Raw genomic sequence first — 15,325 nt, forward strand, 5'->3', positions numbered from 1 at the left:
AAACGAAACATTAGCTGTGGTGAATTTATGTTGAATAATTTCCAAAAAATCTTTTTTTTTGCACAATACCCATTATTGGCCATATAAAATTCATGAAGTGTTCCATGCGAAGGATTATCATTTAATCATCATCATGTGCAAAACACAAAAATAGCTTTAAATTAATCCGATAAAGTTAAATCATTTCTAGTCGCACAATAAGTAAAACAATTGTGCACTAGCAATTTCATTTAAAATATGTAAAATCTGTCCCAAATATGATTTTATTTCTCGATTGATGTTGTCTGTGTGGATCTTTTTTTTTTGAAACCCTCCCAGTTTCCAATCTAATAAACTATTCACAGTTCCATTGTGGAAATATTATCACACTCACAAACGTTGCTTCCGTTGCAAACCTAATGGAAGTGAGCTTTATCAGACGAAAGCACTTTCGCAAGGTACAATGTTATGGAATGCATTCCGCATGCATTAGACCTTTCTAGTGCTCTGATAATGGGGATTTGCTAACAGTCTGCCAATTATCTCTCATTCTCTCGTTCTTGCGCTATCGGCTCTAGGACTTTTCTTTTTGCTATTATCACATACGGACTTATCATATATTCGTTATTCCTCATTTAAAAACACCTTTCGCAATTGCGCTGCGTTCTCAGGAAGCCGTTGAGAGCGTCGAGGGCGTTGGCGTAAAACGGGGCGGAATCTGACGTTCATTGTTGCTGCTGGTGTTGTCAGCGGCTGCAAGCTTCTTATCTGGATCCGCTGCCATGTAATCTTCCACGGTAACGTAGTGTGGACCACCGTAAAAGTCAAGTACGGCGATTTGGGTGATGTTCAGCTTGCAGAGGAAAAAGTTATGCCCATCGGCTGGAACGCGAGGAAGAATGTTAAAGCAGGGTATTATTCGTGTGAAATAGATAACGTGGGGTCTTAGATGGAAACTTGTTGTTGGAATATATAGTAACAACCTATTAGTGGATAGGTAATTCCAACGAGGAAACCACTTCAGCCCGCAGTAGAACTTACTTTTGATCCATTTTTGTGCTGCTGGATGACGGCTGAACATAGCGCGCGAACCGAACGCGTAGTCATCCGTACCGTTTTCGACTTTATCTGCTCGGCCTGATACCATGATTCGCGCACAGGTCGGTTCCATCGGATCGATACCATTGTTCGTACAGTACTTGTCCTGATCCAGCGAAAGCATCACTGTGAGCCGGTTGTCTTTGCGCAGATCCTGCGCCGTATAATCCAGCATGGTAAGGTAAAAGTACAGCACACCGGTTGACTTTTCACCCCGTGCGCTGTCCGCAACTGATATGATGTTTACCATTGGGAAACCTTTGATTGCATCCACCGTCGATAGGGAACCCATCGAAACCCATTCTGATCGGGTGAAAAAAAAACAAAACACACATTAATGCACTAATAAAAATAAAATCAGATCAATCACGGTTGACTTACCGGCCTTATGCACCAGATAGCGTGCCATCTTGGCGTACTGTGTGTGGGGCGGTGGTACATCATCCCCATCTGCTTTGAATATTTCCACCAACGACCCACCCGATAGATTGTTCCAGCAGGCGAGCGTAGTTAACAGTACAGCAGTGATCATTATGTACAGGACAATCCAGCGCTTGGTACCAACCGGTGCTACCGGTTGGGAAATATCACCAAATTGTTTGTACGAAACCGTCGGAATCGTCATGATGGAGCGTTGTTGTTCCACTAGCGTATAGGATTATCGCCTGAGAAAAGCAGAAAAAAACATAACGATCAGTGCAAAACGCCCCACTGGACACACGCACACAATCGCACGCACTCGATGATTCACTCCGATCGCAGTGGAAATGATCGTGCATTTCTTTGTTTCAGAACGACAACTTATGACGCATATATCGGTGGGTATGATAAAGAAATGTGACTTTTGCGCTACATTTCTGCCCTCCTCACAGACTTCCTGCTGCTTATCGCCTGATCGCGAAGGTCAGATCTTGTTTTGCGTTGCACCAAGAAGAGGATCGATGCCTCTGATGGGGGTGGACTATGCCTAGCTAAAAAATCCTACCCTACGGAGCACGGTTGCTAACGGGGAACTTACTTTTTCACTGCACTCCAGGTCGTGCAGCGCGCCAAGGTCCAGCTGATCCGAGAGTAGGTGATAAAATAATAAGCGATGCGATTTGTTCGAGAGTTTTAAGAATATTTGAAGAACTTGTTTGTGTTGTTGTTTGAAATTGAAACAAAAACTTCCAATGAGCGTAGGTTGCGTACGTCCGCTGGCTTTTGACAGTTGTGTACCGTTGTGGACAGTTGTGTGTAACGCACTGACAGCGCGTAACGCTAACGTAGCGCTACGTACGGTAATTTTCACTGTTTGGAACAATTCAAATATTTTGTGAACAACATTAACATCAGCAGCATAAGTGCATTATTACAGTTGTATTTAGTCAATACGCTATGCTTTTTCATTGCCCTGTTTGCTTTACACCCAAGTATCTGCTCTGTGTGTTAATTTGGAAGGTTAATAATCATCCGGTGGTGTATTGGTAGAAGCGTCTGTTTTCCCACGACAGGACCGGGAAAAAATCCCATCCCACTGATTGGTCCTTCCATACGCAGGACTGACTATCAGAGAATGCCAGAAATTTTAGTTGTTGTTGTGCCGGTAAGGAAGGAATCTCATCTGAAAACCGAAAGGATGTTGAATAAAGACTTAATGAAATTTACAGGTACTCACCCACTTGCAGCCTGAATCAATTCTTTCCAATGGTCAATATACGGATAGTAACGATAAACTAAAGGATTTTTTTTAAATCGTATTTGAAACAGTATAAACAAAACCAACTAATGATCGTTCCGAAGAATCGTTTGAAAATTGTCATAAAACATACAGTTCACGTGATGCGATGCTCAACCCTAGCCCGACAAAACAACTATCGCATCCGATAGGTGGTAATGAATATCCCGGAAATGTGCAGTAACAGCTAGAGGCACACACGCGAACGAACGAACGATTGTTTCAATTTGCGGACAATCCTCGAAAACCATTTCATCTCGATGCTATGTTTGATCAGCAAAGTTCGCTTGCAAGCGGACCCGACAAACGAGTCCGGATATCCGTTTGATTTTTCTCAACCTTCGTCCGTGGGCATTCGCAAGCGGAAGAATATGACCAGCGTACACCCGACAAGATACAGCGATGGATGTGTATCCTCGTGTGTATCGAATGGTAAGAATGTCCTTTTAAACCGATGTCCATTTGCTGTTTGCTTTGCCAGTAGCAAACCACATTGCAGCGCCGGGTATCGGTAACGGTGCATTGCACAAAAATGGGATCTTTTATTGGTTCTGTCGAGTTCGCGAATTGCACGGCAGTGCAACCAGAAGCTTATTTCGTTCGGGATGCTAGTTGGCAAGATGGGCTAGCTGGTCACTGGTTTCGAAGACTAGTCGCTGGGAATGTTGGGTCACATTGCGCCTTCGGATGCAGCAGACTCAGACGGCGTAGGTGGGATTTCAATTTTCAATTTGTTTGAGTGCGTTGCCGCTCCCATGCCGTGTGGAATGGATTTTATGGTCCACGGGCCCGAAAGTTTGCCCATAATTGGGATGTAAAACTTTAGTTTTCCAATCGATTGAAATCGAAACTGGGAAACGGCCAGTAACGATGTCGCATCATTTTTTTCATGCTGTTGCGGATTCCACCAAATTGTATGCTGACGGAAGCTGAAGGAAACCGTAAGTGTGTCGGTGTTGTTATGTTGTATTTATTTCATTTGCGGTTGCGGTTTCTTTTTTGTTTGCAACTAAAATGTTGCTATTTATTAACTATTGCTAAACAAATAACGTATATGGGTTTTGGAATGTTTCTATGTTCAATAATGCTTCAAATAGCTTTAACAGGTTTGATTTTTAAATAATAATGTTTTCAGATTTACTTACTTACTTACTTACTTACTTACTTACTTACTTACTTACTTACTTACTTACTTACTTACTTACTTACTAACTTACTTACTTACTTACTTACTTACTTACTTACTTACTTACTTACTTACTTACTTACTTACTTACTTACTTACTTACTTACTTACTTACTTACTTACTTACTTACTTACTTACTTACTTACTTACTTACTTACTTACTTACTTACTTACTTACTTACTTACTTACTTACCTACTTACTTACTTACTTACTTACTTACTTACTTACTTACTTACTTACTTACTTACTTACTTACTTACTTACTTACTTACTTACTTACTTACTTACTTACTTACTTACTTACTTACTTACTTACTTACTTGCTTACTTACTTACTTGCTTACTTACTTTCAAAATTTCAAAAAACAAAATCGGGTTAATTATTAAGCAAAACTCGGTGCGGAAATATTTCTTGTTTGTATTTAACGCTGGTTGTGATTTCCGTGAAAATTCAATTTTCACTCTATTCCAATCGATTTGATTTCATGGAATCGGCTAACGAACATGACAGTTTACTTCAATTCATATGTTCTAAGAATTGTTTGCAACGGTACGCGCGCAACGGGCAGAGTTTGCGATTTTACAGTGAGTAAACCAACTACTGCACAACTTTCAATCTGAGCTCAAACAAAACACCCTCTATTGATTAGTTATAATGCAACACACTTTCGCACTCCAGTGAACCGGATTGGTATAAAACTATATTTTTCATTTTAATTGGTCACTCCGAAAGGCAAATACAAGGGTGCACATTCCGAACGTTGATAGCTTTGCCTACGTATCGATCGAAACCGACTTTTGAGCCAGTCTCGCGAGAGGAACAGGGATAAAAAAAGGATAAAAACGACTGCAACAAAAAGCCAATCAACAAAAACAAAAACGCAACCTAGGATTAAGAAAAAGCTTGCACGCGAACGATTGAAAGGAAAATAATAAAAATGTCCTATAGAAGAAGCATCATCCAGTGTGACCAGCCCGACATAGGTCGACCATAAATTGTGTACCAAAATCCATTGGCTGCCACTTCCATTCACCGACCGGCTACGCCTTTGTGCTTGTACCTCCAGCGCACGGTCCTCAATGCACAGGGCAGCATGAGCCGAACTGCATGCAAAAGGCTGGCTAGGGTGGGAAAAGTTGAGCAGAGGTAATTATGCATAAATTTTTAGCATATTTCATCGTCACCACGGGACGAACACACCTTTTGCGTGTGTCTCCACGAGGGGCCAGTGGATAGGATGGGTTTCTGCGAAAGGATCGCAACGGCATCGTGCTGATGGAACTGGAATGGCTTTACCGGCACATCCCCGTTTGGTCCTGGCAGCACGTTATCCCGCGTGGCGGATTTTTTTTTATTTGTTCTGGAGCGCGGTGGATCGTGTGCAAATGTTGAATCGTTTGCGTTGATGGTCCACAGCGAAGGAAACGCTCGCGATAACCAGCTAAACGTGGGATGAGCATAAGATGAATGGGTTAATTGCAACAATTATAACCGGCTCGGTGCAACAGAGCGGTGCGTGGCTACCGTGTGCACTTGTGTGCCTTCCAGGTGCACTCTTGTGGAGGACTATTGAATTAATGATTTATGATGCACACACCTTCGTATCTGCATGGCTGGTTTGAAGCATACGCCATAGTTACATACAAGTATGGGTTTTTATTTACTTAGGATAGGATTTAGTGGCACAGGATTTTTATTGAAATCGTAATAATAAAAGCTCTGTTCATTTAAAGGACATTTTTATCTAAAAAAATGCTATTTAAAAGAAGCATATGATAAATTATATAATATGTCCTTATAATATGTTCTGATGTTTACTTTTGTCCAGCCTCTATATATTTGCCGTTCGTTTTGTACCAGTCCCGTACAAGCCCGATCAACGAACGACAGGAACGGAAAAATCACAGAAAACACAATACAATAATTACAGCAATACATCTACAACCGAGAAGCCTAGATGACGATGCACCGTCATGGTCCACCCGCAAGAAACAATGAGATAACCAAAACATCTTCACCAGCACAATAGCACCAACAACTCCAACAATAACACAACCACAACCGAGCATGTCCGGGATAAGGCAAAAGACAAGGTTTAAATGTTTGGAGAAATGCATACTATTCTTAGGTGATAATATGAAGAAGATTCATCATAGTTAGAATAATCATACTAATGTTCCTTTTCTAAAAAAAGGACTTTCGGGGTTGATTGAAAAACCCCGATTTGAGGGTTTTTGGGGTTAATGGAAAAAGGAAAGTTGTGGCATGATGGTAGCGGCGCTGGTCTTCACACGAACGGGCCGGACCAAAATCCCATCCGGACCAATCCCCCGTAGCAAGGACTGATTATCCGGCAACGTGGTAAAATAAGTCGATACGGCCAGGCCGTTCTAACGAACAAAAAAGGACTTTATTTTTTTACTTCTGTATAACGTCCTTTGGCTCTATCGTATATAATTGAACGAACTGTGCACGGGTTATTTATTAATTAATTTTATTGTTTGATTGATTGATCGCTTTACTTATTTTTTCGTTAGAACGGCCAGGCCCGTATCGACTTATTTGACCACGTAGCCGAAGAGACATTAGTTTTTGCTAAGGAGAATTGGTTCGGATGGGATTTTGGTCCGATCCGTTCGTGTGAAGATCGGCGCCGCTACTGTCATGCCACCGGGCCACCTCGATTATTTACTTATTAATTAATTTTTTTGAACTATTAAAAAGTTTAAAATAAATTTTCATTTAAACTATTTATTCTTTTCACTTCAACACTTAATAATTAGGTACCCCCTGGTACACCTGGTATAAAGTGACCTTTCACTGTTTGAGGAAAGAAATGTCTTCAAACGAATGTGAATTGTGGCTTTAGATTAAGTTACCTTTATTTGTAAGCTATACGGCCAGACCGTTACTTTTGAATAAAAAAAAAAACACTTACTACTTTTACAGTTGCATTTACCATGTGATGAAACGTTAATTTTAAACCGTTCCATATATAAAACCGTTCCATGCTGTAGTAAACGCCTGTCTATCGCACATATATTTTAAGCGAAATTTCTATCGAATGTGCATAAGCATGCTTGCGGGTTTATTTTCGATATCATCTTACACCGCTCCGTTACACGATAATTGTGAAACCAATTAATAACCGACCGTTAGGAAGACCTGTTTTTGTGCATACCTCCATGAATTATTCTGCAAATGGATATCGATTCGTTATACGATGGTTTACGATTGCTGTGAAAATCAATTGCCGTGTTTGGTGTTCGATGAAATTGTCAAGGAAACATGTTTATCAAGCGGATGCAATTCAACGGCCGTATGATTACGATGTAACGCGAGTGTGTTTCAGTTATTTACCATCGTGTAATTACTCCGGTCGGTATCTATTGCAATGCGCCGCTGTACAAAAGCCCTATTAGAAATAATAGCAAACGGATTCATGACTGTACTACGAAATTTGCTTACCATTATAACGATATGAATACCGTTATTTTGGTTGTGGCGATGTAATTCAGAGAAAGAAAAGGTTGCTGTCAATTGATTGTAAATTTGAGCATAACGGGAGCTATGCGAAATACTCCTTCTATGGGAAGATGGATGGAGACGCCCAGTCTTTTTCATATCTGCTATGCAGCAAAAGTATTGCGTATTAAATTCAATTCAGCTCTTGTTAGTATTGTTAATGAAACGCGAAAAATGATTCAAAATAAAGCAGTTCAAATCCTTTTTTTTTAAGATCTAACAATCGTAAAGTGTAAACAGAAGATACACACATCAAGATCTTACATCACGTCGAAGCATCGTTCAATGGAGACGCCTAGTTGTTTGTTGATGAAGATTGGTAAATTTCAACCCCTTAATATGAAGTATAAATAATTTTTCTAAGGAATTTCGATATACGCTAAAGCGTTCGGTGTCAAATACGTAAAGCGGGGTGCTGCTGTCTATCGAAAAAATATTTAAAATAAATTGGTTAAACTTTTATTGATTCACATATGCTATGTCTATGCCATTTATGTCTAGCGAAAAATCAGCACCTAAACTAAACTAAAGCTCGTTGAAAACAATTTACTTTTATGCACAAGCCACACTGCAAATGAACATTGTGCTTAAATATTACGCATTACCTTTGCTCAAAAAGTTGTGCTAAATTAATTAAAAAATATAGTTTCTCTTGGGCTTAGTTCGTCCGGAAATGGAAAAAATGACCCTTTTTAAATCCGGACGGAACAACGGTGAAAGCAACTAAAAATTAATAAACCGAATAGGAAAAATAAACACAAAAGAAAGATCACCATGAACGATGAATTCTACAGTACCAGCACCGTCACCATGGTTACTTTTATAGGCAGGTGGCGTGGTTCTGAACAAAAAAAAAAATGGTGAAAAGCACAAACTTACTGAAATCAAACTTACCCAGTAGCCGAACATGGCACGTTCATTGTATACACTATTTTTTGCTCCTAAGTAGAACATCCGCCCTTGGTTCCGCAGTGCTGAGCTGTAGTCCAAACCTCGGAGAGTAAGGTAATAAATAAATTTGCACTGAAAGTGACGAGAGAGAACAAAGTGTCCACTGTAAGTAGCGGGAAAGGCTTTTGAATGCAAATGGTGCTAGATTGGTATGGTGAATAAGATCGTCCGTGTCGAGTAGTTAAGCGTTGCTAAAATAAGGGTCCAGAATACAACATCAATTGTTGCCTTCTCGGTAACGTTTTGATTGAGTGCTTGGAACGGACCGTGAAAGTGTAAGATGGTTTAAAATTATTGCATTTAATGTCCGCCACAACGGAGACTTTAATAAGGAGTGTTATTACTCTTCAGACATCTAAACCCATTAATTAAAAGCGAATAATCAGGGCCGAAAAGGCAACATTTCAAACAGTAGCTCTTTTCGATCGTTTACATGGCGCGCTTTTGAGCTTTAAAATTGAATCAAACCTAATTATGAGCATTAGCCATTGGGAATCTTTCTCGAATGGTTACCAATCCCTGTCAACAAAAAGGCAAAAAAAATGCTTGGCTGCACAAAGCGCCGAAAAGCGCGCCATGCAGATGATCGATTGGAATTTAATGAATCTGCGACGAGAAAGTTGTTTGTACCTTTCTGCTCTTTGGTTGTTCACTTTCTAATGTATCAACAAACAAACAATTGCTTAGGTAATTGGTGAAAACTGAGAAATTTAGAAATAATACGAAAACATCGTGAATATAATCTTCTAAATGTAAGCATGGCTTACTGATTCTGCATCATATCAGTAATAAAGGAGTCCACGATATAACAGTAAATATATCACAGTTCTGTTATAAGAGTTGTAACTGGTGATAAATAATCTGTTCTATACACTTCATATACCTAATGGAATATTACTCATATAAACGTTACTTAGTCAACGGTCATTCATTCCATTGTAAGATTCGTTTCTCAGTAAACAGTTAATCAGTACATCGATGGCCCCAAAAGATATGTACAATGTCCACCGTCATCGTCAGCATGTTTGCGGTGCTTTAAGTTGCTGCCATGATATTGAAGATCGAAAACAAAAATTAAACGAAAAAAAAACCCAAAATGTTACTCGAGCTGTACCATGATTTGACTTGGCCAGAAAGTTCAATCGGGGGAGTGTTTTTTTGTGTTGTTGTTCTTCTTCCTCTCGTATGCACCGGCGTGCACAATTGTGCTCGTTTGTGCATGATTCGTTGCAATCCCGAATGCGTTCGAAATACACATGCACATCCAGCGCTGGCAGCTGTGAGCTGGCGACAAGGGTTTGACAAAGTTTTGCATATTTTAGGGCACCATGGTACGGCAACCGACTGTATAACACTGTAGTGTGTAGATTAGCACAGGGAAGGGAGGAAAAAAACCTTCCATCTCTTGTGCCATACCACTGACGTGAGTAAGCCATGTTTGTGTGAGTGCACGCCAGAAAGTTGATATGGTGCGTTCGGTTGATGCACCCTGCACGGGTGAAAAAATAAAACTCACCAGATTCACCCAAAACTGTGCTTTGGATGATGGAAAATACTTTCGGTTCGATGATACGAGCATTAGACAGAAGGAACCCATACGGGACCGTTCCTGATTTTGAAAACTTTGCGAAATTCGCATCAGTGTGAAACAGTAGCGTAGGTTAAGAGGTATGGCAGCAGCTGTTCATAAGGCAAGGTGTACAGTGCTGAGTGCACCGTAGCGCTCCGATCGTAAGTAACAATTTTGCAAACCCCGGTACCGAGCAGTTCGAACGTGATGGCAAAGATTCAATGTTTGATTGGTGTTTGGATAAGTTGCTTTTACATCTGTTGAATTCTTTAGCAGAAGAAGAACAAAAAACGGTTCAAAGGAAGCATTTCTGTTCCACATGATAATATTGATTCGAAAGGGGTAAAGCATGGTTTCAATACTCTTAAGATAGCCATCTTTATGAAAAGCATTAAGATAATAAGATACATTAAACTAATTTTTGTTTTAAGAATTATTTCTCTGGTCGTGATCTTTTCTATTCGTTTTTCGCAATGACACAAATCATGAGCCTCAAAGTATGCTGTTCAGCATAACAATACGCCTAAAGATATGCAATTTGTATAACTCGAATATAGTAATAAAGCTGTCAGTGGGTTGTTGAGGTTACGGAAGGTATTCCGACACAGTGGAGCGTGGAATTACATTCATTTGCATAAAACACACCTGCCCACCGTGTGTTTCGCCACGTATGCGGTAAGGGTTTTGGATATCAAATTCTATCCCACATGTTACAATTTGGCCAAGTTGAAGGGGGACGTTTTTTTTGTGTCTGTGTTTGTAATTTGTATTTGCACAATATGAACCTAATTGCTTGCCAAACATTTCAAAATGAACGACCAGTTGATTTGATTTATGAGTAGGGCAGGTAAGCGTTGTCATCGAATACGGTAGCAATCATTAATTACAAACAATTGTACACTCGTGTACAACTCGTCCACAAGGTGCAATCATAAAGCGTTTGTGGTACGGTTGGCCAAAAGCCCGATTCGATTTCATCATACCCACACATTCATCACAGTCGATGTGGTTTTACCTTTTCAACTCAATGCGTGTGTGTGTGTGTGAGTGGATGTTTTTTTTTATGTGGTAAGCTTTTTCCGCAATTCTTTTATTACAAAACTTTTCCAATTATAGTCTTTTGATTTCAGCTTGCCAACCAAAAGCAAACCAGAAGCTTGGAACCTTTTTGTGACGGTTTCGACTTTCCGTTTGTGTACGGGAGTGTGTTTTATTTTTCGTCGTTCTTACTTCCGCAAGCCGGGTGGGTAACGCGTGTTCCCGGACGAAGGGAAGAATGCAAAGGATTTGTTCATGACAAAACGAACGATCCGAACGCCGGTGGACGGGAATGCGAGTGTGTGTGTGTGTGTGTGGGTGTGCGCGGGAAGCAAGCTTATGGTTTTTCTTGTTTGCACTCGGTTGACGGTCAACGACGGAACGTACGGAATTGCACATAAATCCCAACCGAACCTGTACGATCGGTGCGCACCGCACGGGGAAAATGTCGCACGATGGTGATTGCTTGGACAGTTGGAAAAGTATTATAATTGAAGCGCATCTTTACTTCGCCTTCTAATGCACTTCTCCAACAGGAGTAAGTGCGGTGAATGCAGGTACGCGGGCAGTTGTAAGAAAAAGAGACACGTTATCGTTTGATGGGGACAGTGTGTTTTTTCTTGTGTTGCAAAGGTTTTTTTTATTTGAAATTCCCTTGTGTGCATCTGCTGGATGTAAGCGCGGATGTATGGTGGAAAGAAAATCGAAGCAAATAAAAAGGTCATTTTAAGTAGTCTATTGTGGGTGGATTAATTAAATGACGGTAGGAAGAGAGGAATGGCAAAAAGAAGCTTATGTAACGTGATTTTATTATAATTAATTGCTAATAGAGAGTTTGCAAGATGAGAGAGTTTAAAAAGAAACCATTATATTATAAACATTTATTCATAGATATTAGTTTGATGATGGTAATTAATTTTAATTGATTAAAACAACATGACCCTTTTGAAATCAACTAAGAGAATATTGCTTTATCTTTGGAGTTGGAGTCTCTTTTATTTTCGTTTGAGCGAATAAGTTTCTTTATGATTTAGAGCGACTCTTGACCGACCAAAATATAGGTGACATGACAAGTCGTCCTAAAACATGGATTATCTCTTCTTAATTAGACATATTTAGTTGGTTAGATTGAAAAACTGTAAACCACTGCAGACTATATCAGAAATATATGCCCGATCACCAGAGTAACAGTCGACTCGTTGTCGCAGAAGAATGGATATGAAGCGAGACAATCAAGTCCTTGCCGGGCAGGAGGTAGGACATCCTAGTCATATTTATTCCTTCGGCATAAACCCCATAGCAGGTACTAAAGGGTCTTGAGAGTTTTCCTATCACCATCAGCAGGAATGTAACATTGGTTATGTTTATGCTAATCACTCTTGGCCAGGATTGCGAAACATATATTCTCTCTGACTACTGTGTTACACGACCCATTCAGGACTACTTCCTTATAGAGGATGCAGTTCAAAATAAGGACGCCATTCCTGACACGAAAGATTCATCATTTCGTATATTGCTAACCATAAAGTTGATAGCTTTATCGAAATTGTTGCATTATACAGTACTTTATCGGTGAAAAGTATTGATCATTGCCTTTAGTAAACGGGTATTGTTGGTTGGACTACGTGGTCTTGCTTGATCTGCTGCATAGTACAAATTGATTAACGATTCGAACCATACTCCTTTCGAACATTCTGTACATGAACTCCATATACTTTATCGTGATCAGGAATGCTGACATTATGAAGCAGTATTAGATTACAAGTTCAATGAAAGAATGGTTAGACCAGGATGTTTGTTTAATTTACATTATCGGATTTTTCAATTTCAATATAGCAGTATCTATTGTAATAGCCATGATGGACAGCTCTGTACGAGCCTTAGAAAATGGTTGGCATCCTAAGAAATGATTGACGTCTGATGTCTAAAAATAGACGTACCAAACGCAGAGACATTTGCCTAGGTACGTAAGTAAGGCAAATTCTCAAAGCACTGTAAAAGCTTCGGAAAGTGAAATAGTTTTCCGATTGAATTTCCATTCAATTCTAACTAATCCAGCCGAGTTAAGATGGTAGAACGTGAAGATATCATTTTCAGGGATCTGATATGACTTCATTGTTAAAAAAGACCATGAACATTTGTTGTTTATGTGCTTCCAGGAAGAGTTAGAAGATGTTAAATACTAACACTATGTAAGCTTAACACGATGTAGAATTATTTTCCTCATTAAAATGAAAACTCTATCATCATTGCGTAACCAAACGAAAATGTGCAAATGAGTACCAATTTCAATAGGTGTATAAAATTCCGGCAGAAAACATAGCGGCAACAATTGCTCGTGCAGCGGAAACAAATTACACGAATGTTCATATGAATAGAAATGCCTTTATGTCAAAGGAGTGCGATAAACCAAATCTACATTCCGTTCCGATAGCCAATTTTCGGGATGGATTAACCCCGAACCGAACAGCCAAATGATGGACGATGCTGGTGGTGCAACGGTTTTTCGTCGGCAACCGTTTGTCCAGCCACTGCCACTGTCAAACAAACGCGAATCAAATGGGATGAAAGAAGGAAAACGTAAACTTTTACCGCATGTTGCATGTTCGTTTGTTTTTGCCTAATGTGTCACCGGTGGAAATGCGCACCGACGGTTTCCGGTGTCGAAGGCTAGGGACGAAAGGGACGGGCCGGGGATTCGTGCGCGTAATCAAAGCACAAACAATAGCACGTCACATACGGTTACGTGCACCGGGCGGCGGCCAGGCTAAGGAATGCCCCAACAGTGTTGGATTGCAGTACCGAGACGAATGTGCGCACATTTGCATTCCAATTCCATCCACCGATTCCGACGGAGCATCCTATCGGCTCCCAGACGGTGCCGGGTTATTTGTCTAACACTGGCGTGGTTTTGCTACACCTGAAACGGTGGGCACTCTGGGCTGCGTGTTCGTGTCTCAAGTTCAACGTTCAAGCACGTGGAAAAGCACACGTATCCGACCGGTGAGGCAGCGGATGTACGGTTTAAGCTTTAGACTTTCTGCAGAGCCCATGTTTTTCTCAGCCAGTGTATACGCTTCTCACACGAGGCGCCACTGCTACCGGTCGGTCGGTCGTTCGTTCGTTTCCAATGCCAGCAGAGGATAAACGGAAGTAGCCGCACGCTGTTCGTCCTTCGGAATTCATCCAAAAGGGTGGAGATTGTGCCACCCGGTTAGTTCACCTGAGGCGATTTTTTTTTGTCCGTGTCTGTGTATGCTTCTGCATGCAGCGTATTCGTAGTCGAACAGAAAACGACAACACGCTGTAGACATTGTGTTCGTTTGCTGGCTACCTCCACCGGTAGACTTCTGATTCACCCCCAAACGACGGAACATGCATTCTGCTATTTTGTTGTTGTAGTGTGTGCTGTACCTTTTGGTGGAACGAAAGGAACTCGTGGCGCTATCTCACGTCAATGAGGAGTATTTTCATTAAGGCTATGATTTATAGTATTTTCTGAAATAATCGAATTTTATTAAATTGTATCCCCCTACGAGATAAAAGAGTAAAGACTCAACAAACAATGCAGGCTTTAACGACGATGGTATTTTAACTTTATTCAATCAAACACATCTACTTATTATGCTTAGTTTTAAACAAAATAATTAATATTTTAAATACGATTAGTTATGACCAATTTGCTGAACATACTTTCCAGCTGTTCCATTCATACAATCAAAATATCCTTTTGTGCGTCTCTCTTTCACTCACCATTAGATTCGTTCTCTTCTCAATTCTCAGTTTTCCTTGCACGTCCGTAGAACATTCTCATCAGTTCACCACAAGTTTCATCATTGATGGTGAATTGCGACAATGTTGCGCAACGTGTACGATGGCGGGGAATGCAACATGTTCGCTTTCCCGACCGAATGTAGGGGAAACCTTGGAAAGTTAGCGCTCTGAGCCTGTAGTTTTGGAAGCGCAGTGGTCGGTGCCGTTTGTTGTTTGGGTGGATTTCCCCTCTTTGACCGAATGGCGGCTGGTTTGTGAATGAAGCAAGACATACATTCACCGTTTCTGGTGCCGTTAAATGAACGGACAATGAACAGTAGTTTGATGAAGCATTCCAAAAACGAGCACATGGCTTCATTTAGAATGAGAGCAATTTATAGTACATTTAGGATCAGTAACTTGTTATATGTAAAACGAGATCATGGAAGTAATATTATTAGTTTTATGTTTAATACTTCTTTTGCTTTTAACTGAAAAACATAA

At 40.4% G+C, this 15,325-nt stretch overlaps 1 protein-coding gene across 1 annotated transcript; it reads right to left on the bottom strand.

The window, feature by feature from the left end:
- Positions 1 to 646: 646 nt before the first annotated feature.
- Positions 647 to 1,702, bottom strand: LOC128717896 (protein CREG1). Its single transcript, XM_053811572.1, has 3 exons — positions 1,459 to 1,702; positions 1,021 to 1,380; positions 647 to 861 (listed from the first exon to the last, which is right to left on the bottom strand). Exons 1-3 carry the CDS (start codon positions 1,700 to 1,702, stop codon positions 647 to 649), a joined length of 819 nt encoding a protein of 272 aa, XP_053667547.1.
- Positions 1,703 to 15,325: the final 13,623 nt, after the last annotated feature.

This window comes from Anopheles marshallii, chromosome 2 (assembly GCF_943734725.1).
Source record: "Anopheles marshallii chromosome 2, idAnoMarsDA_429_01, whole genome shotgun sequence".
NCBI classification, from domain to species: domain Eukaryota; kingdom Metazoa; phylum Arthropoda; class Insecta; order Diptera; family Culicidae; genus Anopheles; species Anopheles marshallii.

Bases quoted from the DNA above. Each gene is read 5' to 3' on its own strand.
- LOC128717896 (XM_053811572.1), bottom strand. From the start codon at position 1,702: ATGACGATTCCGACGGTTTCGTACAAACAATTTGGTGATATTTCCCAA. The intron at 1,381-1,458 runs GTAAGTCAACCG...TCACCCGATCAG, and splicing joins CTATCTGGTGCATAAGGCCG to AATGGGTTTCGATGGGTTCC. The intron at 862-1,020 runs GTAAGTTCTACT...CTCGCGTTCCAG, and splicing joins AGCACAAAAATGGATCAAAA to CCGATGGGCATAACTTTTTC.